Source organism: Gossypium arboreum, chromosome 11 (genome assembly GCF_025698485.1).
Source record: "Gossypium arboreum isolate Shixiya-1 chromosome 11, ASM2569848v2, whole genome shotgun sequence".
Classification (NCBI taxonomy): domain Eukaryota; kingdom Viridiplantae; phylum Streptophyta; class Magnoliopsida; order Malvales; family Malvaceae; genus Gossypium; species Gossypium arboreum.
Genome location: NC_069080.1, coordinates 4,661,153 through 4,685,197, shown reverse-complemented (window position 1 = coordinate 4,685,197; position 24,045 = coordinate 4,661,153). Strand labels below are relative to the sequence as shown.

The following is a 24,045-nucleotide window of genomic DNA, read 5'->3' as shown; positions in this document are numbered from 1 at the left end:
TTCTAACAATAAGAACTTTACAAATTTTCATTCAATTATCCTTATATCATAGTAACATTTATCAATAAAATCATATTCAGTAAGAAAAATACAATTTCAATCAGTATCTTTCAGTGTTCAGTACAGTAGTTTACCCCTATTAACACAACTCAGACCTGGACGGATACGCGGATCCAACCCACACACCGGGATAGTATACAGTGTTTCAACGGCCGAAGTCGAAATACACCGTAATGAAGAATAATAGTAGTATCGCATACGTAGTACCTCATCGAACGAATCTGGAGCGATATGATGAGTTGACACTTATAGTGCCTCATCGACACAAAGTTGGAATATCCCTAAACACTTCCAATCCTATGGCATGCCAATTATATTCGACTAACCCGACACTGTTAATAGGGATTTCAGTTTCTTTTTAATTTAAACGTTCACATTTCAAAATAGCTCAGTAAGATAACAATTCTTACCTCATTTTCATATTTCATGCAATTTTAAATAATAAATACAATAAACAATTACTAAGTTCGGTTTATAGAAATACAAACCATAGTTCTCGAGTTTATTTGTTATCTTCGCTCACTTTCTCTTTTCCCTTCTTTGATGACGTTTCCTATGCTACATTAGCTACGGAAAATTAACATTTAAAATCATCAATATACCATTTCACACTATACATTTCAATTTCTACACAACTTTTACATAAATTCCAATTTAGTCCTTAAGCTATAGCTAATTCTTTTCCTTCAAAACCAATCTCATATTTTCATTCTAATCCATTTTTAACAGGTTTTAGAACTTAACTTCCTCCATAAAACATTATTTCTACAATTTAGACAATTTAGTCCCTACTATAACAAAACTTATATCTCTTTTTACAATTCAATCCATCTCCCACTTTTAACTTAAATTTCTATCATTTTATCTCATAATTCATCTATTTATTCAACTTAATTAACATCTAAAATTTCATAACTTTCTAAATTTCAACATAATTCAAGTAGAACTTTGTTCTAAGATTCTAAAAACATCAAAATTACAAGAAAATGGACTAAATTAACTTACCAATTAAGCTTCAAACCTCAAAACCCTATTTTTCCTTTCTTTTTCTTTCCCTTTTTCTTTCCTTTCTATTTCGTTTTCATTCTCTGTTCTTTCTTTTCTTTATTTCTTTATTTTATTTTAACTATTCTATTATATTATTATAATATATTATATATTAAATATCTTATACTTAAAATATAAATAAATACATATATATTTTACATTTGTATAAATACAATTATTACAAATGTATTAATTTATGCCACACATTTGCCCCTTTTTTGGTTTATTTACTAATTTAGTCCATTCACTTTTCTTTAGTTTATAATTAAACTTTTACACTATATTCAATCTTGTCCTTTCACTAAATTAACCTTAATTCAAGCTAATTCGCCTAGCCAAAATCTAATTAATCTCTCATCTAATATTCGTGAATATTTCTAATAAATATTCACGAACCCAATTTTCTGAAATAGTAAACTAAAAACTCGATTTTCGATACCCGAAAATTTCAGGTCATTACAGTAGGTGTGCTTTTGTGTAAAATGATGTGATGATTTATATCTATATGTTAGACTATGGAATGGTATGAAATGAGGAAGAAATGGTTACTTGTTTGATGGTGAGTGAGATGGAATCGTAATTGAACGTTATTAACTTGAAGTATGCTCGTAAATGTGACCTAAAGTTAATAGTTGATAGTTATGTGTAATGCCTATGAGTTATGAATATGTTTATGTGTTCTTAACCGGTTATAATGAAATTGAAATGACATATTTCAAGATGGTTTAGCATAGGTAAGGTTTGATGATTTCATGACTTGATTGTTGTTTGTAATGACATTGAATTGTTTAGATTTAAATGGTGTATAAGTAGTGATAGACTTGTTAAGGACTTGAACATAAATGCTTGAACTATTTGGCATGTCTTTGGTATTGTTTTGATTCAAAGAAAATTCGTATTTGGTGAAAATGTTGTAATTTTTTATTGAACTTGAAATAGGTACCAAAAGGATTCATTTTAACAAAAATAGGGGTCACATAGGGACACCAGATTTTGGACATCGCAATGTTGCCATTATAGTGAGTGACATTGTGACGAGCTAGGGCTTGTTGTTACGATGTGACATGTTGAGATGGCCACGTCGTGATGAGAACTAGATGAAGTCGCGATGTCAATCCATTCATTTTAAAAACTTTACAAGTTGGTCATATTTCGAGTTTGGGTTGACAAAAGAGCTTTCGTAAGCTCGAATAAGACTCGTAAATAATTTATTAATGTAATTTGATCATGTTTGATGTTTGACTCGAATAAGACTCGTAAGCTCGAATAAGACTCGTGAATGATTATTTTACTATAAGTTTTGACTATAGTTGCTCTGACAACGAATGTAGCATCCTATAACTCAAACCCGACAATCGGGTCAAGCAAGTGGTGTTACACAAACCATGGAAACAATAAGCTTGATGAATGGGGACGTTCTTTCTATTAATGGGTAGTCTCATAGTGGGTGTTTAGTCTGAGAAGTTGAGTAGTCGAGGGCAGTCCAACTAATAGGAAATTATCAATTAATTAACTTATTTTGATTATATAACCTTGAATCTTCCATGCTAAGTTAAAAGTAAATAAAAATTCTTACAATTAATTAATTTTATCTTCCATTCTAAACAAACTCATAATTTTTTCATCATTTCTTTACCCAAACGAAGAACAAACAATTAATTTAATTAATTGTGAGTTTTTTTTCCTTTACTTTTAGTGAGAATGGAAGATTGAAGATTATGTGATCAAAACAAATTTAAGTTTCATAGACAATTATTAAATATGATTTATAGAGTTGATTTCTTTAAGGACAATCAAGAAACATAAAATGAAATTTAAAAGTTTAAAAGGAGATTAAATTAATTGGTTTTAATGTTATAGTAACAAATCGTTGACATTATCAATGGAAAAAAACTTTCAACAATTAATTCAATTTATTTTGATATTTTGAAATTTAAAATTTAATATTAAAAAGAGAAATCTAATATTTTGGCAATAGGATAACAAGTACAATTTGACAATTTTTATGTATTATTTTGTTTCTATCACTTTTTTTACTTTAATAATTGATTTTCTTTATTCCAATTAGTACTTTTAAAAATATATTTTGGGTGACCAAAATGAAAGCAACGTAAAAGTTGGGTGACCAAAATGTAATGACCCAAAATTCACGGGCATCAAAAAAGTGCAATATCGGGTCTTCATCTTAGTAAATCGAATTAGTAAATATTATTAGAAATATTTATGAGTCTAGTAAGGTGTCTAATTAGGTTTTTATTAAGTGAATTTAACTTAAGTTAGAGTAATTAGTAAAAGGACTAAATTGAATAAAGAGTAAAATTTTATTTATAGATTAAAATAAAATAAAGAGGATTAAATAGGAAATTATGTTTATTTCATTAGGCGAGGCGGCAAATGGGAAGAAAAGATTTTCTTAGATTATATATTATATATAATTATTATTATTATTAATTATTATTATGATTTTATATTAAATCATTATTATTAAATAAATTAAAATAGTGACAAATGTATGGTAATGATAATAAAAATGTGTAAAATACATGAAAATACACTTGTAATATATTTGTATATTTTCTTAAATAATAAGTAAAAGATATTTATTAATTATTATATTATGAAATAAAATAAATAAAGACAAGTGTAAGGTGATAATAAAATACAAGTGTTAATTAAAATATGTATATTTGTAATATATGTATTTAATTTATTTATTATTTAAGTAATAGATATTTGTTATAATTATATATTATATTATTATTAAATTAATAAACAAATATAATATAAAGAAAGTAAATAAAACAAAGGTTAAAAAAGAAACAAAGCATAAAAGAAACAGGAAGCTCAAACGAAAAGGGAGAAAGAAAGGAGAAAGAAAAGAAAAAGGAAAAATTGGGGTTTTAATGCTTAAAGCTTATTTTAGTAAGTCAATTAAGCCTTTTTCTATTAATTTTGATATTTTAGAAGCTTTAGAATAAAGTTTTGTTGAATTTAAGTTGAAATTTTGTAAGTTCTTAGATTTTTGAACATGATTCATGTTGAACAAATTGTTGAATTAGGGGTTTAATTGAATAAATTTTTAGTTAGAATTGATTAAAGGATTAAATTGTAAAGGAAGCTATTAGTTTTACATAGTAGGAACTAAATTGCAAGAATTTTGAAATTAGGGTTTTATAATGAAATTTAGATAGTTATGTCTAAATTTGGTTGAAATTTGAGTAGAAATAAATTATAAATTGTTTTGGTTGTGCCATTGGTTTTGGATTGGTTGTGGTTTGAAATTGCAGGGAAGGTTAGATGTTTATAAACGAGTTATATTCAGTTCAAAAAAAAATTACGAAAAATTTCCGAAGCACCCAATCAAGACTTGATTCACTTCTAATTCGTATTTTGGGCTAAATAATCCCAACACGTTACATAAGGCAAATATTGTATAATTGTTCGGTTTTCCGCAATTTTTTCCATTCCTCTGTGTAAATAACCTAATATTGGTTTACAGTCAACAACATCTTCACCATCTAGAGTAACGATGTGATGAAGAACACCATGCATTGATGGGTGGTGAGGCCCCATATTGACTATCATAAGGTCTTTTTCTAGCGAAATATTTGGAGCTTGACAATTTAAAATAGGCTTTTCAAGTACTTAACTATTATTTAATAGCTGAAAATGGGAGAATTTATAATTTCGATCCATGCCATAACATCTTTTTGAACGCAATCAATTTGAATTGGTATTTTCCCTATCATCATTATCGTCATAATTATTGTGCCTTGAGGGTCCATGAAAAAGTCTTAATGAATGCATTAAATTGTAAATGTTAATTACTTGTATAATATTCGTAAGTTGTTTGTAATGTCCGGTAATACTTCATAACCCTATTCTTGAGACGGTTTAGGGTTAGGGGGTGTTACACAAAATAAAAATGTAAACATGATGTGGCGTGTACAGTTAACCACTGTTAGAGACATAATGCTTGGGTGACTAAAATGAAAACACCCTAAAAGCTCTATGATCAAATTGCAAGGATTTCATTTTGGGTGACCAAAATGAAAGTGCCTTAAAAGTTGGGTGATCAACTAGGTAGTTTACCCCAAATTTAACTACTACCGTTTGGTCAAGGCTAAAATATCAAAATTTGAAAAGTATAGAGACTAAAATTGATCAATTCGAAAAGTGCAATGACTAAGACTAAACAAATTAAAGTACATGTACTAAATCTACAACTTTTCGAAAACCAGAAGGTCTAATAGCAAAATTTGACATTTTTTAAAATCACTGCAATTTTCAACTCTCAAAATTTAATTGATTTATTATTTTTGAATGAAAATAAACTGTTAATTTTTTATGATTTTAGTATGATAACCCATGAGATAGTTTATGTGTGCTTTATAAAATACATAAATAAAAAAAGGTTTTCAAATTTTTGAAAAAGTTCTTATGAAGTTAAAAAAAAATCTACATTAACAATAAAATACGATAAATTATCAAGTAAAATATCACATCAGTGCTATTAAAATTTTAATATTTTAGATAATAATTTCATTAAAATTTAAAATTAAGAGAAAAATAATTAAAAAATAAAGTGGCAAAATAGATAAATGATATGTAGAAAACGAAAGGGAGTGATTTGGAAAAGCAGCCATTATTTGAAGCAGAGTGGGAATCCAATTCATTATTTGCAGAAACCTAAAGGTCAACATTAAGCTACATGTAAGAGTTCCCATTCTCTTACTTACTTTACTCCTCTCAAGAGAATAACAAATCCAAGTATCTAAAATCTCTAACAAACAAGATGAATGAACCAATTATCATTTTAGAAAATTAAAAGTAAGATGAAACTTTTTTTATATTCAGATATGTGATGCTATCTTAAATTAAACCACTTATTGAGCGATATAAAATTATCAGTTTGTATATAAAAAACCCAATATATGACTTTAAATATAATAATTAAAAATAAATCTCAAAGTTATATAAGAATTCTGATTTAGTGTGAAATTTGACATCTGAATAATTAAACTTTCTTTTCTTATTTTCTTTGAGGAAAAAAACTTTATTTTCTTTAATATTTTATCCTATTAAAAAATTAGTGATAACGCGTGAGGCCGATAGCCATTAGCCGGCCCACCAAGCGAATATTAGAAGGCTTTTATCTCGTGATGGTGGAGCAGCCGCCGCCGTCTCTTTGTTGGACTAATCTTTACTAACCAACCTCTCGTAATATTATTTTAATACAACCGCCACTGTGACCCTTTTATCTTAGAATTATTGACCCAAAAGGCCAGAATAAATAAAATATAGTTTTATTGAATAAAGGCATTTTCTATTTGTCATGTTGATCTTATGTTTAACGAAAGTAATATTTTCTGAAATTTGCGGTTCTTCTAATAATATCATAATGAAAAATAAATTAATTTGAATCATGCAATTAAATATTTATTTTAATATATTTCGTATTTGTAATTCATACTGAATAAACTTTCATGTATTTATATATTTATATTATTTTAACATGTAATATTATATTTTAATTTTTATATCATAATATTAATAATTATACTTGTAAAATTCATGGCTAATTTACTTCCATTTTTTTTTTCAAACCAAGTAATCTTATCCTTAATGTGCCTCCGTGGGACCACATCTACATCTATATATATTTCTTAATCATTCCCTTCGTTGCATGCAAGCATGGAACCTTGTTTAGAAATCAGATGAGTAGACTGATTCAACCTCAACTACATCAAGTGTGAAATATGATATTTTTTATTCTTTATAGGAAGATATTTTAAATTTAGAACTTGAATCATTATTTACTCAAAAACTAATTTAATTTATAAATAATATAGAATTTTTTGCATTTTAAAATGAAATTAACATTTTGGTTTCCATATATACATAATATAGTATTTAATTTTTGGATTAAAATAAAACAGAAGTGCTAATATTGAGATAATTACAACTAAGGTTTAAATCAAAGATAAAATACTATATATTCTTGGGTTTTAATTAAATAAAAGATTATGCTAAAAGGAGATCTCTACAATAAATCAAGAAATTCGAATTATGAACCCAGAACACCCAGAACATGAATCAATCCAGATGTCATTCTGAAAAGCTCTTCATACAAGATAATATATTCCGGAGTAAGAAAGTTGAACAGGGTTTTACAAGATAGTATAATAATGTTGAAACTGTACGTACGGTTCATGACTTTGAGATAACTGATTTATGAAGGATATACGTAGCTACAAATGGATTATAATATATTCCAACCGCATTAAATGCATTTTAACTACATAGCTACAAATGGATTATAATACCCTTTGCCATCCATCCATTCCATTGTTTTGCCTAATATCGATTATTTTAACAACCATTTAGATCTCGCCATTTGAGGTAAACCAGTCCGGCCTTATAATGAGTGATGGCACCGGCAACAACCAAGATGTGAAAAAGTTGGTGGCTGTGCCCAGCAATGTCGAATTTTCCGGGCATCCACCGCTCCGGAATCCTCAAGGCATACACCAAAGCTCCCATGCCATACAAAAGCCCCATCAGAATCTCGTACAAGGTTGTGTAAAGTGCCTCCGGCTGGTGCCAGAACAAGATAAGTTTGTGAATAATGGGCGCTACCCCGGACATGCCCATGCCAAAGAAGAGGGATGCTCGAGTGCTGCGAAACTCTGGCTTCTCAAATACTGGCAATAAGGAAAACAAGATTGTTGCAATTCCCAAGATGGTTATAGATCCCAAATAGAGATTGCAGAAGAACGGATCACACATGAAGGAGTAATACACAGGAGGATAAAAGGATGTTGCTATAAGAGCCGCAATCCCAGCATAGTCTAGCCTGAGCATGATATACGATAGGCGTTCAGAGTGGCATGATAAAAGGTGGCATGTGCTGCTAGCTAGCAAGCAAAACATTGCACCACCCAAGAAGGCAAAAAAAGGCCACCGTGTTATCGGCTCTTTAACACTCTCCTGCAATTTAGAACGAAAGGAAAAGTATTAGGTTCCTGAACCTCCCAAGATGAGTTAATCATCTATACTAAAATTTAAAATCCCTGAATGAGCTGGTGTCACAAGTTAACCGAAAAAATAACTAAAAAAACTATTCTTTTTACAAAGAAACTATATAATATCAATAAAAACCCACAAATCCATCAAGTGATTAGAAGGCAGAGAAAAGCTAGTGATTAGAAGGCAGCCAGCCATCGTTACTTCTGAAATTAGGCAAACTATTAAGATTTATGAGATAACTTATTAAGGATATGAAGCATACCAGAACATAAACATAGATAACTTATTAAGGATATGAAGCATACCAGAACATGAGGATCAATATGATTTCCAGCAGAGGAAAGCTCAGGTAAACAACTATATAGATGTTCCATAACATGCCAACTTGAGAATGAAGGAATCAAATCCATTAGAGGAATACTCGTCTTTAACTCCTCTCGAAGTTTGTGTAGATCAGGTATATTAGGTAAGGAAGGTAAGCATGTCAGGATTTCTGCTTGCAATTTGTGTAAATCAGCCTTTCTCAATACATCGGTAATTTGCTGCAGAGCATGAAGATCGACAACCTTTGGAACCTTCATTGCAGTGTATATGGTAAGGGAAAGGAAAATGAAGAACCCAATCAAATGCCTGTAAAAGGTAATAGTCATACACAACATGTCACAGTACAAGTGACAACATATTAATCCATGATATTGTAAAGCCACAATCACCTTAAAAACATGAAAATTCAAAGAGTATCATACTAAAACAAAGAAAAGAGTATACTTCAATTGATAACAGCAAGAAAATCACTTCACAAATCAACACATGTTTACATCTCTTCCCTAAATCTCTAATTCTTCTCTTTTCAATTCTAAACAGAAAGGTCAAAACACAATTAATCCGCCCATCACGATTTTCAAGAGCCACTCTCTAAGAAAGGCAAATGTAATTGTCTTGGTACATTCTAACGTGTATTGGTGGCTTGTATTTTGTCAATTTCATCGATGATTGTGCATGGAAGATTTGGGTTTATACATAAAAGACAAAGGATCAAGTGCTACAAGTGTTCAAACAGTTTAAAGCTGTAGTTGAGCGAGATGTTTGTGTCACATGGAAGCCTGCCGGATCTTTTTCAGGGGGAGGCACTAGATACAGTTCGTGTAATGCTCACAATGCATTACTATACAGTTTGATGTTCCATAGAAAACATGGCCAGACAAAGATGTTTCTATGTTTACTAGCTAGACTTTAGATGTAAGACATATGTGCACATTCCCAAAGATCAACGATCTAAAGTAGATGTGAAAACCCAACAATGATACAAGCTATCTTCATAACATTAACAAGTTTATCCATGAGTTATATGATCCAATATTCAGAAGGAAATAATCATAAAAAAGGTGACTGGTGATGTGGTGATTGTGAGATATCAACCATACAGGCCATTGATAAGGTAGAGACTGAGCTAGCTAGCATTTTGGCAGTAAAATTAGAAGAAGCAAAGAAAGATTACGTCCAAACGTTCAATGTCTCATTGTGAATTCTGAAGATGCTAAGCAAAATCTGCTTCATTGGCCATTCTGACCTATAATGGCCCAAAATATACTCATTGTCTCTCAAAAATCCAGGCAATGAGTGGTACTCTACCAGTTGATACTTCACCTTTTTCCACAATCTCTTCCCTGTCCCGTCCATTGGAGGGCTCACTAGACATATCTCCACTGATTCAGCTGTCGTATCTATATCTTCAGGAACTTCCATACTGCACATATCTCTGCTTTCAATCAAACAACAAATTTTTAACTTAAAAACAACCCATACTTATTCAAAAGTAACCCTAAAGCCCAAAATATCTTCTTTAATTTAAAAAAAAAAAGATCCAATAAAGAAAAGAAATGGAACATAAAGAGAAAAGGGTACCTGAAAACAAAATAGAAGATTGAAGAATCACCAGCTGAGAAACCCAGAAGGGATCCTTCAATAAATACAGAATTCTCAGGCGGAGGACTCTAAACAATAAAAAAAAATTATATATAGAGAGAGAAAGGTTAAGACAAACAGACAAGATTTTAATAATAAAGAAGATGAACAAAGAAAAAAAAAAAACTAACCGTAAAATCTTAAGCAGGGAAATATCACGTCCCTAACCAAGCAAACAAAGTTTCAGGAAAAAATAAATGGGATAAAGAATGAAACCGTAATGAGAACCAAAAGGGAAAAAAAGAAAAGAACGAAACCGTATTTACTGCGAAATGCTAAGTTAAGGAAAAAGAATCAGTTTCGTTAAAGAGATGCGGAAATACCGAAGGTGGTTGTTTTGTTTGAACTAAAATAATAGGGATTAAAATGTCATAGTATATATGTAATAGGGATTAAAAGATGGGATTGGATATTTTTAACTTTTGCAGTCGACCCTTTGGTACTTTTATGGATTTTGCAATTGCATCCTAACAACTTCCGAAAACTACTTGATTGGGATGTAACTTTTTTTTAATTGAGATATATTATCAATTTTATTTTAAATTATGAATGTGACTTATTAATCAAGTGTTTTTTCAAAAATAATTAAATTCGAATCTTAATAGTATAATAAATATTTATTTAGAGATGAAATTAGAATTTTGATCTATCATTTAAATAACACGTGTTTAAATCGATGAATGGCCTTGTCCTAGTTGATTAGTTTTTCTAGGCTTGCGGTCTTCCGAGTTTCGTTAGTCATGAATGATCGCATTGTTTGATACCATGAATCTGTTGCTTGTGATTGCTCTATCTCTAAGTGTCGCTTGTTATTGTACAAGTTTATTGTACAAGTGTTTGATTGTATGCTGTTTGTTTTACAGGTGGTGCTTGTATGCTATCTGTTATATTTGTTTTTTTTTTTTTTTGGAAAAAATAAAACATTCTTTCCTTTCCAATGTTATAATAATATATAGAATTGGGATTTGGGATGTACTTTTTGTTGCTTGGATTTGATAAATCATCAGGTTATATCAAATTCTTGTCTATTGTATATTGGAGCATAGTTTTTCTAACTACATTAATAGTGATAATTATTAAATGGTTATCACTCAATCATAAAAATGGTTATCAACCATTTAATTTTATTTCTTTATCATCAATTAATTAATGATGACAATTTTTAAAATTGATATAATAATAATTTTCATCCTTAATATTTATAATTATGTTAATTTAATATTGTTTTTTTAAATTAACCTAAATATCTTTTTAAGAATTTTCAAACAAAACGTAAGCGAGAGGAAATGTTGGTGGATGCATGAAATTTAAGAGTTTTGAGTAATGGCTTTTGATTTGACCCTTCAATAATGGAGGCAACGTGCATAACTCGGCATATCATATACATATTTTACTCGACAAATTTGGCATAATTTGCAACCATGTGTACGCTATTGGGGGCATGCATGTAATAAACTCCCAAATAAATTGAGGATGATATGGAAAATTCACTCTTTCGTTGTACAATAATCAACAACATGATTTCACATTTTAAAGATAAAATCGTTATATTTATTGTGTTTCCTTTTTTTTATTTTTAATAACTTTCTCTAGTTGGAACTGCACCGAGCCGAGCCGCAACCCAGTTCAAAAAAATATTCACACAGAGCCTAAATTGAGCCCAAGCCTAAATTGAGCCCAACCAGGCCCACCTACCCGTTGTGCAGTTAAATGTTTTTATATTAATATTATTTTTCAAGAATTAATTTTGCATAAAACATTTTTGTATAAGTTTAATTTGAAAACCTCTTGTAAAAGGCCCAGCCCGTAAATATAAAAGATGTTATGGACATGGGGATATGAACTAAGAGTAAGTTTGCTGTTGCATACTAAGAGTAGAGGGGGAGGGGAAAGGAGGTAAATAAGGAAATCAAGGTTTCAACAAACATGGATTATATCTAAACCGTATCATAAATGAATGAAGGAGAAGGCAGACAAAATGGTCGCACCCATCTGGTCACTGTTGATCACATTTATTTTAATCCAAATTGTCACAAGATACAGCAGAAAATGTGCAACAAAGAAAACCTGAGCCCCAGTCTCGCAACTTGATTTATGGTTGAAAATCAAAAGCAACAGGATCTGCAATAGTATAGTATCACTTTTCAGATACAGCAGGTCCTTTCCACTTGAAGTTATCGGCATAGGACTTTGGCTGCAACCAGATAATATACAATATAAGACATACTAGCAAGGAAACATATGTACTCTTCATTTTTCTTCAAGTACTAGTGTCTCAAACACCAACATGGAGATATGACCTCTAAGAATTCTCTAAATACATTAAAAAAACAAAAATCTAATACTTGTATCTGACACTAACACTAAAGTCCGAGTAACATAGATCCTAACACGGGCGGATAATGAAATACTATGGAAACTACATAGATTATAGCTTTTAACCATACATAGAATCATAAAAATGGAATTACAACTATCTAAATAACTGGGCTTTTAGAATCATAAAAATGGAATTACAACTATCTAAATAACTGGGCTTATGGATGAGAATGCCCAGAGTTAATTACTAACTAATGGTGGAGAAATAGCTTGACTATTATACCAATGTTTGAATGCATTGCATTTATCGTTCGTAGTTCTGGAATTTGGACAATCTAGCAGCACATACAATTGCCAGTAACCCTGGCTAGATGTCTGGACTCTGACAAAGTTAAAAGCTCGACCTTAGTGCTGCTATCAATGCTATAAGTTTTCAATATCTCTCTCAGATAAGTAACTCGTGAAATGTTGACTTTTAGACTCAAATTTTTTTAGAAAATTTCAATGTGGCAAGAGGGCTCCTAAGAAATAAAGCCTCTAGCACAGGCCAAGACTTGAAGTCGGTAGAAATAGCATTTCAATATATAATAGAAGAAATTACTATGGACACTCTTTATCTCTCCCTATGTAAGAGTTCCCTTCCAGTTATAGGTTTTTCTAAGTGTTTTCTTTAGACATCTCCTCTTTTGATGGAGGATATTCATGGTCTTTCAAGATCTTTTGACTTTTTTTTTTTATCTGATGTAAATCTTGAAGCCTGCTGATGAAGCAACTCTATGGGTTGCAGTCAATTACTGCAAGAGGATGTGCCCGATGAATTGGGTTCAATCGAACATTTCCTTTTATGTGTGGTGTCATGTCACGAGATGGGTTAGCATGTACCCTCCTTGACATAGGTTCCTGTTGTTTCTCTTTTAAACTCTGTGGGATTACTATGATTCCGAAGAAAATGTCTAGTAAAGGATCAAGACTGCAGGGCCTGCCTGCAGTTATTCCCCTAAGCTCAAGAAGTTCGAAACAGATGATACTAGTTTGTTTAATCAGTTTCCAGAAATTCCGAGTTAATTTCAGTTATTCCGCCTAGTTGAAAGAGTTAACCTCATTTAATTTAACCATGATTTTCACTCCCAAACTTGCTGCTATATAGGGCTCATGTAAAAGAATCAGAATTCTTGACACAAATGCAAAAAGAGTTTAAAGGTTCAAACCTTCAGCACTGGTGTCTGGCGCTTTTTAACCTGTATATACAAGTTCAAGATGTACAATCAATTAGCGTCTCACCAAATATAGATAATGGTTCATTAAAAAGAGAAAAAAAAAAAAAAAAAACAAACATTTTTGTGACAAAATAATCAAGTAAGCCATCCAACAAGAAGTGCGGAATCAGAACTCACTTTGCAGCAAAAGAGTGATGGAAAAAGAAATATATAGCATACCACATAATCCCACCCATGTCTCTCGGCAAAAGACTTTGCAGCTTCTTCACTATCAAAACCGAGTGCGGAATCACCAACATTAGCATAAGGGTCACCAGTTGATGTCCAACCCATCAATGGGTTCTCCCACCTTTACCATATTATTCAATGACAAGAAACTATCGATTATTAAAATCATGGTTACAAGAAAGAAATCTAAGATCTACTTGCACACAACAAGATAAAAGGGAAGACATCATACCCTAAAATTGGCAATGTGCCCTAAGGAAGTCCAAGAAAATTAGTTTTCAAAAATGAAACTTATGTTACTTGGACTCAGGCGTAAGTGTTGGATATAAGCAAGTATTGGACACAATGGTAATGTAGACTCAGAGCTACATAAAACGAAACTACAACCCAGAAAGAACCAAACAGAACCTTGATGCAATATGCAAAAAAAAAATTCTTCGAATAGGGTTATTCTCATAAAAAAATGCATAATTGAAGATTAGCAATAGCTTCATTCATCATTTTTGATTTTCTACCATTTACAAGAAGAGATTACTTAGGATCACATTCAATTAGAAGAGTTACTAATATTCTAATAGGAAACTGGGAAATTAAGCCCAGAAAAAAGAAATCAATTTCTACAACTAAAAGCGATAGGAAAATTAAGGTTATAAGGGGGGAAATGAAGAAGGGAGAATAACCTACTTTTGTGTCGACACGAAATTGATCTTCCACTTTCCAACTTTCCCAGATCCTTGTTGAGTTGCAGTTCTTGCAGGCGAATAAATCACAACCTACGACGTAAATCAAGCAACTTAATAAAGCTATATTTCCATAATCTTTCATAAATTAAAAGGAAAAAACAAAGGACCGATCAAAGGTTTCCTAAAACAGGGTAAAAGTTAGAAATTTACCCTCCTATGAAGATGTTCTTCAGGGATTCCGGAAACCATTCCAACCTCGCCTGGTTTAACCTCAACCAATGCATCTGAAGAGAAGGCTCTCGAGAACGAACCCAACGTGCTCCGAGCCACTCGAAGTTGGCTCGTTACTTTTTCCAGCGAGTTCGCGGCGGCCATCGTCTTCCTCAGAATCTATGCTCTCCAGAAATGAAAAATAACCTCTCCGTCTCCGATTATAAGATTGGGAAATTTTTTTAAGGGGAAAAATGTAAGTGAATAAAATATATATTCTGACTAATTACAGGTTTGATCTTATTATTTTATATATTTATGAAATTCGCCCGAATTGTTCTCATAAGTTTTTTTTTTTTTATAAAATAATATTTAGTCGCAAAACTTGGTAACTAGTTGCACCTTGCTCCTTAAACTTTTCTGTGTACTCATTAATCTCGTAATATAACAAATTTTTTCAATTTGATATCTGAATTTAGGTTCTATTATGGTATGATTTTGTGACATTCTAAGATTGCATCAAGTCAACACTTTAACAAAACTCAAATTCAAAGATCAAATTAAAAAAAAAAGTTATCAAATTTTGAGACTAAGGATTTTTTTTCAAAAGTTTTCTTTGTTAAATTACTCTATTGGATATATATATATATATAAGGTTTAATTATACCTTCAATTTCTGTATTTTTGGATTTTAAAATTTAGTCCATTTTCTTTTAATTTCAAGGATTTAATTCTTGTACTTCATTTAAAATTTAAAGTTCAAAAATATTGTTAAGTAATTTCTATTAAATATTTACTAATTATATTTTAATTTTAAATCAAAATTTTAAATATTAATATAATATAATATTTAAATTTGACAAAAACTAATTAATAATGTTATTAATTAAACTTTAATTTTCAAGTAGCGAGTTTCTTGGACTAATTTCAATTTTTTTAAATTATATTATATCCACAAAGATTTATAATTATAATGTGATATACTATAATTATTTTTACCATACTTAAAATTGAAATCAAAATATATTTTCAAATTGAAATAGAAAAATTAAAAAGAAAAACCCAAAAACAACTTAGGCCTCAGGAACTCTTCTAGATTCAGAAGCCCAACAAATCCCAATCTAACCCTAATTTTACACCACTCCCACCCTATATTTTTATCAAAACCCTAGTTCCCTCGCTGACTCCATTGGCCATCGCCAAGTCGAAGAGGAGCAAAATCCTATCCCCTTTCGCTCGCAGCAAAAATGAAGTACAACCCACGTGTGTCATCCTCTCGCCGCAAGAGCCGTAAAGCCCATTTCACGGCGCCCTCGTCGGTCCGCCGCGTTTTGATGAGCGCACCACTTTCATCCGACCTCAGGTCCAAGTACAACGTCCGGTCCATGCCCGTCCGCAAGGACGACGAGGTCCAAGTCGTTCGTGGAACCTACAAGGGCCGGGAAGGGAAAGTGGTTCAAGTTTACCGCCGCAAATGGGTGATCCACATCGAGCGCATCACTCGCGAGAAAGTGAACGGGTCTACCGTGAACGTCGGAATCAACCCGTCGAAGGTTGTCATTACCAAGCTGAGGCTCGACAAGGATCGTAAGTCCTTGCTGGATCGCAAGGCCAAGGGACGTGCCGCTGCTGATAAGGACAAAGGCACCAAGTTTTCTGCTGAGGACATTATGCAGAGTGTCGATTAAGGTTGTCTCTTGTTTTCTTTATCTTTCTGATGTTGCAACTGTTAGACTTGATTGTTGTTCTTTTCTTATGTTATCAATTAGTCATACGAGGAAGACTGTGGGATTTTGTAGACTTGATAATGCTATATGTTGCAATTTTTCTTATGGTGTTTTCTCTTTTTCATCAGATTTTTGCTGCATTTATTTTAATTTGAGCTCTTTAGAATTATTTTTGGAGTCGTTGTTTCAATGGGTCAGGCTTGGGTTGACTAATTTATTGAGAGGATGTTTTTGAGGGGATATTCAATATATATTGGGCTAGTCTTTATATTTGCTAGAGCTTATCAGCTTTCAGTTTGCTATTTTTTTAGCTTGTTAGAAGTTAAGGTTATATGGAATCCCTCTTTTACTTCAGAAAGATTAGTGTTGCTTTTCAACACAAAATCCAGTTTATCTTGTTTTGTTTTTATTCCATATTCAACAAATATACCAACTAGAATGATAGTTAATCTGAAAATACTGCATCACCAAGTGTAGGTTGTTTTCCTTATCAGTAGACCTAGTAATTTCGTCATGTTTTTTTCTAGAGAATGTTTGTTTAACGGACTAAAAATAATCCGTATTATTATTGGGTCTTATATTTCCCAAGAGTATATGTTGACCAATTAATCCCTCTATTCCTATGGTTATACCAATAATGGTTAGTTGCAGTGGAAAGACATTTTGCATTTTGAAAAATAAAAATTCTGAAAGAATTAATCTCTATCTACAAAAATGAAATTATGTTAAATGTGACTTTCGGTCAAATTGAGTAAAAAATTGAGTTAATAACTAAAAATTTTGAGATAATCAAGTTGATAAGTTTTATTTTCTCATCTAATTCTATTTGAATTTGTTGAATTGATGTTACATTATAATTAATTTTATGATAGAGTATATAAATTTAAAATTATGTAAGTCCCAAATTTATTATTCTAGAAATTTATTAATTTTTAAATTTTCTTTATATTTTTTTGGAATTTTGTTTGAAATTTTGTAATTTTTTATAAATTTTGAAATTTTTATAAATATTTTGAATTTTAAAATTATTTTGAATTTATGAAAATTATCTTGATTTGTTTTGTAATTTTTATTGAGAGAGATTAATTTGTTCATTTTAAAATTTGATGATATCAAAAGGGTATTTACATCAATCATTATACGGGTTATTTGAATTGTAAAATTTAACTCAATTCGAACTTGAAACTTGAATTATTTATTCGAGCCAAATAATTTAAATAACTCGATTTAATTAACTTAAAGTTTGAATTTTATTTTATTTTTTAAATCGAATTAAGTTTTACTCATAATATAATTAAGTTAAAGCTATAGTTTTTTTTTTTTTTTCTTTTTTGTTGTTGTATATTTACTTCACCTTTTCTCATCCTTTGGTCATCTATGGCTAAAAAGCCTTTTGGCATGTAAGCGGAACAGCGAATCCTAATCATCAAAGCAAATATTATAATGAAATGAAGAAGACATCAAATTTTCATAATAACAAATTTACGAAAAATAGTGTTGGTAAAATGCTTTTTTTATTAAAACCTATTTACACACTTATTCGAGGTCGACCTGGCGTACTTGAATTTTGAGCTAGAACTAAAATTAAAATATGTATATAATATTTTTGGTAATCAAATAAATTTATGTGTTGTGGGCATGAAATTTTTTTGAAATTATGTCGCGCTCCAATTTACCACAGATCTACTATGCACTATAAATTGCTTTTAAGTCGGAGACCGTCTAGCGGCGGACCGTCCGTTTAGCCAAACATGAAAGATGAAACAGTTTCTCCAAATCGTTTGTAACCGGAAAACCGTTATTTTCCCTTTATTATTTCAATATATAAGAAAAATGTGAGATAAACGCGGAAGTTAGCACGCAAATTTCATAGCACGTCATTTTGGGTGTTAGAATTTTGCTGCTGCCAGATCAAACGATTTGATCGGAACCGAGTGAATTAAGATTATTCATTTATTTATTTTCATTTATATTAAACTTCTGATTTCTTGGCGTTGGTTATTTCTCTATAACTTCCAGCATCCGAGCTGGTGGCGTTGGAGCTCGGTGTTGGGAGGAAAAGAATCTGACACGGTGGTTTGCTATAACCTTTAAAAACTTATCATGATGACTTTCGAGCGGAAAAGATAGTGATCCGCCGTTTCTGTTTTTCTTTCTTCTGCTGCTTTTTCTTCATTGAATAATTACGTTCAGAAGAGAAAGCAAAAGAAGAAGGAAATAGAAAAGGGTATGCTATTCATCTTTTTCTTTTTGGTGATTTCATTTGACAAATTTGAATGGTAACATATGAATATATTTCCAAATTTCAAGCGAATTTTGATTAGATAATTAGATTTCATGTGGAGTTTTATCTGAATTTTACTCTTATGTTTCTATTTCATGAATTCTTAGGTAGTTAATCCAATTTTTGATTAATTTCATCTCTTTTTTTGGTAAAAAAATTGATCTTGTTTAATTATTGTATTTCAGTGTTTTATCTATGAAAATAACGAATTTCGAATTGAAGTTATTTATAAAGTTCTGCAATTTCAATTTTTTTTTTTTTTACAGATCTAAAAGAAATCATTGGTTTATAATTGGATTCAAATGGGAAAGATGGAAATGATTACGAATACATCTCCTCGTAAAGGTGTCAACAATGTCCACCCAACGCCACCTCCATTACCAGCTAAAGCTCCAAAGTATGGGCGGAAAGGGATATTTATGAGCAAGCGATCAGCCTTAACAAGATACAACAGTGCTTCATCAACGGCAAGGGATTTATGGGATAGTCTCTTTGATGGAGGATATAGAGCAGATGTTACCATCAAAACTGATTATGGTGGCATCATCTATGCACATGCTAATGTTCTTGTAAGCCCCTCGTTGTATTTCCATCTCCATTTTTTATTAAAATAGATACTTGTTTCTTTTTTACTATTAATATAATATAATTTCCTAGAAATCAACAAAATCGTTGCTTTATGAAAAAAAAATTACGTCCTTACATATAAGAACAAATCCTTTAATATTCGTTTTCGTCATCTCTCGATAAACCCTGTTTCATTTCTTTTCAACATTTCCTCTGCTTATTAAAAATCCCGTGTACAATGATAGTAAAGGTTTGTCTTTTGTCGTTAATGAATGGATGTACATTTTTGTGCAATTTGGGATCGAATAGCTAAGTGTTTAAATGTATAAGAAAATATGTGGAACATGACCGTTTTAGCAATGTTGGACATGGTATCTTAAACAAATTGTTGACTCAATCCCCTTCACCGTATATTTTTCCAACAGGGCATGGCTTCTCCGGTCTTAAGAGGCATGTTGAAACGAGCAAAAGGCTTTGGTAAAAAGAGATCAATTTCCATCCATGGTGTTCACCAAGATGCCGTTCGGGTTTTCATCCGATTCTTGTACTCTTCCAGGTAACTGTTCTTTTTCCCATTGTAGATGCTAGAAATTGGATCCGATATATTAGTAAATTGTATGAATCATCAAAGCTAAGCCTCGGGTTTGGGTTGTATGTGCTTCTTTTTTTTCTTTTTCTTTTTTTGTAGATATGAATATGAAGAAATGAAGGAGTTTATGGTGCCATTGTTGGTGCTGTCACACGCATATGCTGTGTCTTCATTGAAGCGAGTTTGTGAACAACAACTGGAGCATGGATTGCTTAATCTAGAAAACGTAGTTGATATTTTCCAGCTTTCATTACTCTGTAATGCGCCTCGGCTTACACTGATTAGTCACCGAATGATCTTAAGTAATTTCAAGGCTGTCTCCGCAACTGAAGGATGGAAATCAATGAGGAACAGTCATCCAGGACTTGAAAAAGAGCTTCTGGAATCCGTGATTGAAGAAGAAAACGTAAGTGATTTTCTTCAAAAAGAAAAGCTTTGTTTCGATTCCATTGTGTTCCCATTGTTAGTAGCACTTAGATTTTGAACGCTGAAAAGGAACTAAATGTATAAGTGTAATCCCCAGAATCAAAAGGAGAAAATCAGAAAATCAAAGGAACGAAAGATCTATCTTGAATTATTTGAAGCAATGGAGGCTCTTGTTCATATTTGCAGAGATGGTTGCAGAACTATTGGTCCACATGATAAGGATTTCAACCAGAACCAAACACCTTGCAAATATAGAACCTGCAAAGGGCTTGAACTTCTGGTTCGTCACTTTGCTGGTTGCAAATTGAGAGTCCCTGGCGGCTGCATTCATTGCAAGAGAATGTGGCAGCTTCTAGAGTTACACTCCCGCCTATGCGCTGATTCTACTTCCTGTAGAGTTCCTTTATGCAGGTACTTAAAGACTTCTGTTATTAGCCTCCAATACTTGTGTCATCCCATATCAAATTGTGGAATACTGTATGCCATCTTATATTCAAGTTGGTAGTCTCTTCTGTCGATTTGTTAATTGAGCTTTAACTCAGTTAATACTGTTGTTATTGCAACAACTAGGAAGATGTTAAGAATTTGAGAGAGTTATGAGTAGTAGTAATAATAATAATAATAATAATAATAATAATAATAATAATAAAACAAAGTTGGTGCCTCTTCAGTTTACTGGCAACTAGTTTTAGATTAGATAATACGAAATCAAGATACACTTGCCTACTAGTCTTTTCAAGTTTGCCGCATAGATTTTTTTCTTTTTTATCGGTCTCCGCCTGCACGCGATGGGGTGGGCTAAAATGGTGTGGTTGAGTTAGCTGAGTCTCTCTATCTACTGATAAGTAGTTTTAGATTAGATGCTTAAATATGATATCAAAAGTCCAGGTTTTGTTCTATTTCTTACTATTATTGTTTTGGTTTGTCACTAATAAACTCTTCTGTCTTTCTCCTACACGTAATAGAGGCCTGTTAAAGTGGTATCACCCTGTATCTGTTAGCACGTAATTTTTGTTATAGTCAAGTTGAATTGCTTAACGACAATTAATGTCAATCTGATGAGTTAATAATTCAATTTAATTCTTTTGATAATTGAGGGTATTGAAACCCAGTCTTTCATATATTGCAGTAATTTCAAGGAAAAGGTCAAGAAACAAAGCAAGAAGGACGAGATCAAGTGGAAAATACTGGTGAAAAAGATATTGAGAACAAAGAGAATTGGAGGAAGTGTATCATTCATTGCGTCCTCAAATTCCATGTCTTCATGACGGCCAAAAAGTTCAGTCGTGAACTTGCTAAACTGGCATTTATTTAAAAAAGAAAATGTAGCCATTGCATTGTTTGTTTTTAATTAGTAAAAACAAATGTACTAAAAAGGTACAAAAAGAAATTTGTACGCAAAAAAAAAAAAAGTCTGTAAATTAGTAATTAAAAATATTCTGCAACTATTGCTTATAAACTCGGTTCTTTTAAACCCGCGCCAAGGACGGGATAACATTTATTAATTTATTTCAGTCCGAATTTTATATTAACAAAAAGGATTAATGAATCCAGGGTTCTGGGTTATCCTTCCTTTACATCTGCAGCAATATTGCAGAAAGATGGATCTGATTATATGGCTGGTTTTTTCCTTTTGTTTTTTAACTTATCTGATGATCTCGAAATCTGAGATATAATGGTCCACCGACATAATGGAGCTCATTTATCGAACACAACATACTCAACAAGTTCCGAAGATGATCTGGTTCTAGCCGACAACACAGATTTTGAGGCACCTCTCTCTGCTCTATAAACATATCCAACTTTTTTAAAGTTGCTCGGTAGGGCGAATATTTGATCACATCGACTCAATCGAATTAATGAATTTTATTTTATTATTTTAATTTAATTTAAATATTTTTAAATTAAATAAAATAAAATAAAATTTGAGTCTAATTGAATCGAATCGAATCGAATAGAATAAGATCATTTGTTTTAAATTAAAAATTAAATATATCAAATTAAAATTTTATTACAATATAATTTATTTCATTTTAAAACACAAAATGTGAAACTAGAAGAAGATATTTTATTACGATAAACTTGAATCACTAATTAACTCATTTAGATTTCAAAATTATTATTTTAGAAAAAATTTTAAATTTTAAATTTTCTTTATATATTATTTAATTTTTAAAAATGTAAATTTTTGAAAATTAATGTGATTTTTTGTTGTAATTTTTGTTTAGAAAGATTAATTTATTTATTTTCAAAATTGATAGAGACAAGTATTTATATCAGTGTATCATTCAATTATTCAAATTGTAAAGTTTAACTCGACTTGATATTCAAATTTACTCGAATAATTTAAACATCTCAATTCAGTTAATTTAAATTTTAAATTTTTATTTTATTTTTTTAAATTAAATCCAGTTTTGTTCACTCGTATTGCTAAGTGCAAAGTTTGGTGTATATATATATATTTGTTGCAGATTTAGCAGCCAAATGGCAGCCATCAATCGAGAAGGAGATTAACTCCCCTAAACATGTGCTTCGAACATTCTCAACATCACAATACTCCAACTCGTATTTGAATGTCATATATAGAAAGACAGTTAGATTCTAAATAAATTTAATTTCAACAACAGTGCATCCACACTTCATCCCTCCCATCTGCAATCCTTTGCGTGTGTATATAAAAAGTAAACCATGCACTCATTAAGGAATGGTACGATACCCTGCACTTGGTGGAACTTTTATCTTAAGCTGCTTGATTCTTACCATAAAAGTAGCCAATCCATTAAACACAAGAAAATATTGTACCAAAAAAAGAGATGTGCACAGCAGACTGATTTATTTACTGAATTTTCATCATTTTAAAGACCCAATTTGCTGCCCTATAGAAATCAGAATCATCAATGATATCATTTCCTGCATTTTCATCATGAATTAGAGTTTTTGTTTGTTCTTTCAGGGAAAAACAAGTATTTTCTTCAGCTTTTTTTGAGTTTTATTTTGGTGGATGATGGTCCCTGGCTTCCTTCACTGCTGATCTAAAATTCATGATTTCATCCAAGGAGAGCGGTTTTATAAACAATCGTTTATTAAGCTTGATTTTTTTTTGGTTTTTTATTTAGATTTTGAAAAATATTAAAAATAAAATATAGATGTTTTGCATTGTTTATCGTAAAAAAAAAATTTAACTTGAAAAATTAATTTAAAAATAATGTTAAATAAAGCATAAATTTACTATTTCAGCATCACGTGGATGGCCACGTGAATGTTCAGGGGCAAACATTATGGGCATATCTGATTTTTTTTTTTTGTAATATATTCCATTAAATTTTTATCCATAATTGATGAAATTGGTAAATAAATTTACTTGTTAAAAATATTTTAGAAAAAATTTAAATATAGAAAATCAGAAATATAATGCGCGTTTAATTAAAAAATATAAATCGTATTTTTTTCATTTTAATGAAAAATATTAAAATATATGTTTGGTTGAAAACTAAAATTTAATAATATTTTAAAAATAAAAAATATAAAAATTTAGCGAACAAAAAGTTGCCTTGATTTTAAATATTTTCACTTTCATCTAAAAAATTGTTTTAATTTTCAAAATAAAAATAAAACTTCCAAAATGTTGTTTATATATATTTGTGAAAGAAATTGTTTGTACAAGTGTAGAAATTAAAGTAATTTTATATTTATA

At 30.8% G+C, this 24,045-nt stretch overlaps 4 protein-coding genes across 10 annotated transcripts; 2 read left to right on the top strand and 2 right to left on the bottom strand.

Moving 5' to 3' along the window:
• Positions 1-7,215: 7,215 nt before the first annotated feature.
• Positions 7,216-10,468, bottom strand: LOC108476802 (heptahelical transmembrane protein 4-like). 6 transcript variants are annotated; one of them, XM_053022310.1, is made up of 5 exons: positions 10,233-10,468; positions 10,042-10,096; positions 9,784-9,895; positions 8,442-8,711; positions 7,216-8,097 (listed from the first exon to the last, which is right to left on the bottom strand). In XM_053022310.1, exons 3-5 carry the CDS (start codon positions 9,889-9,891, stop codon positions 7,480-7,482), a joined length of 996 nt encoding a protein of 331 aa, XP_052878270.1. In that variant the 5' UTR covers positions 9,892-9,895; positions 10,042-10,096; positions 10,233-10,468; the 3' UTR covers positions 7,216-7,479. The 6 variants fall into 6 exon arrangements, with proteins under 6 accessions (XP_052878270.1, XP_017634624.1, XP_017634625.1 ...); XM_017779135.2 differs by having other exon boundaries at positions 8,442-8,766; positions 9,635-9,895; positions 10,042-10,130; positions 10,233-10,461; XM_017779136.2 differs by having other exon boundaries at positions 8,442-8,766; positions 9,635-9,895; positions 10,233-10,460.
• Positions 10,469-12,016: 1,548 nt separating this feature from the next.
• Positions 12,017-15,025, bottom strand: LOC108476871 (NADH dehydrogenase [ubiquinone] iron-sulfur protein 4, mitochondrial-like). The gene is made up of 5 exons (XM_017779232.2): positions 14,759-15,025; positions 14,550-14,638; positions 13,857-13,986; positions 13,629-13,658; positions 12,017-12,295 (listed from the first exon to the last, which is right to left on the bottom strand). The coding sequence occupies exons 1-5, from the start codon at positions 14,921-14,923 to the stop codon at positions 12,239-12,241; spliced, it is 471 nt and encodes a 156-aa protein (XP_017634721.1). The 5' UTR covers positions 14,924-15,025; the 3' UTR covers positions 12,017-12,238.
• An 832-nt stretch (positions 15,026-15,857) lies between these two features.
• LOC108477012 (60S ribosomal protein L26-1-like) lies at positions 15,858-16,590 on the top strand. Its single transcript, XM_017779421.2, has one exon. The coding sequence runs from the start codon at positions 16,006-16,008 to the stop codon at positions 16,444-16,446; it is 441 nt and encodes a 146-aa protein (XP_017634910.1). The 5' UTR covers positions 15,858-16,005; the 3' UTR covers positions 16,447-16,590.
• A 1,709-nt stretch (positions 16,591-18,299) lies between these two features.
• Positions 18,300-21,729, top strand: LOC108478847 (BTB/POZ and TAZ domain-containing protein 4-like). Of its 2 annotated transcripts, none has more exons than XM_017781302.2 (6): positions 18,300-18,712; positions 19,036-19,338; positions 19,762-19,892; positions 20,025-20,331; positions 20,449-20,762; positions 21,481-21,729. In XM_017781302.2, exons 2-6 carry the CDS (start codon positions 19,072-19,074, stop codon positions 21,617-21,619), a joined length of 1,158 nt encoding a protein of 385 aa, XP_017636791.1. In that variant the 5' UTR covers positions 18,300-18,712; positions 19,036-19,071; the 3' UTR covers positions 21,620-21,729. The 2 variants fall into 2 exon arrangements, with proteins under 2 accessions (XP_017636791.1, XP_052877053.1); XM_053021093.1 differs by having other exon boundaries at positions 18,301-18,712; positions 21,464-21,729.
• The last annotated feature ends 2,316 nt before the right edge of the window (positions 21,730-24,045 follow it).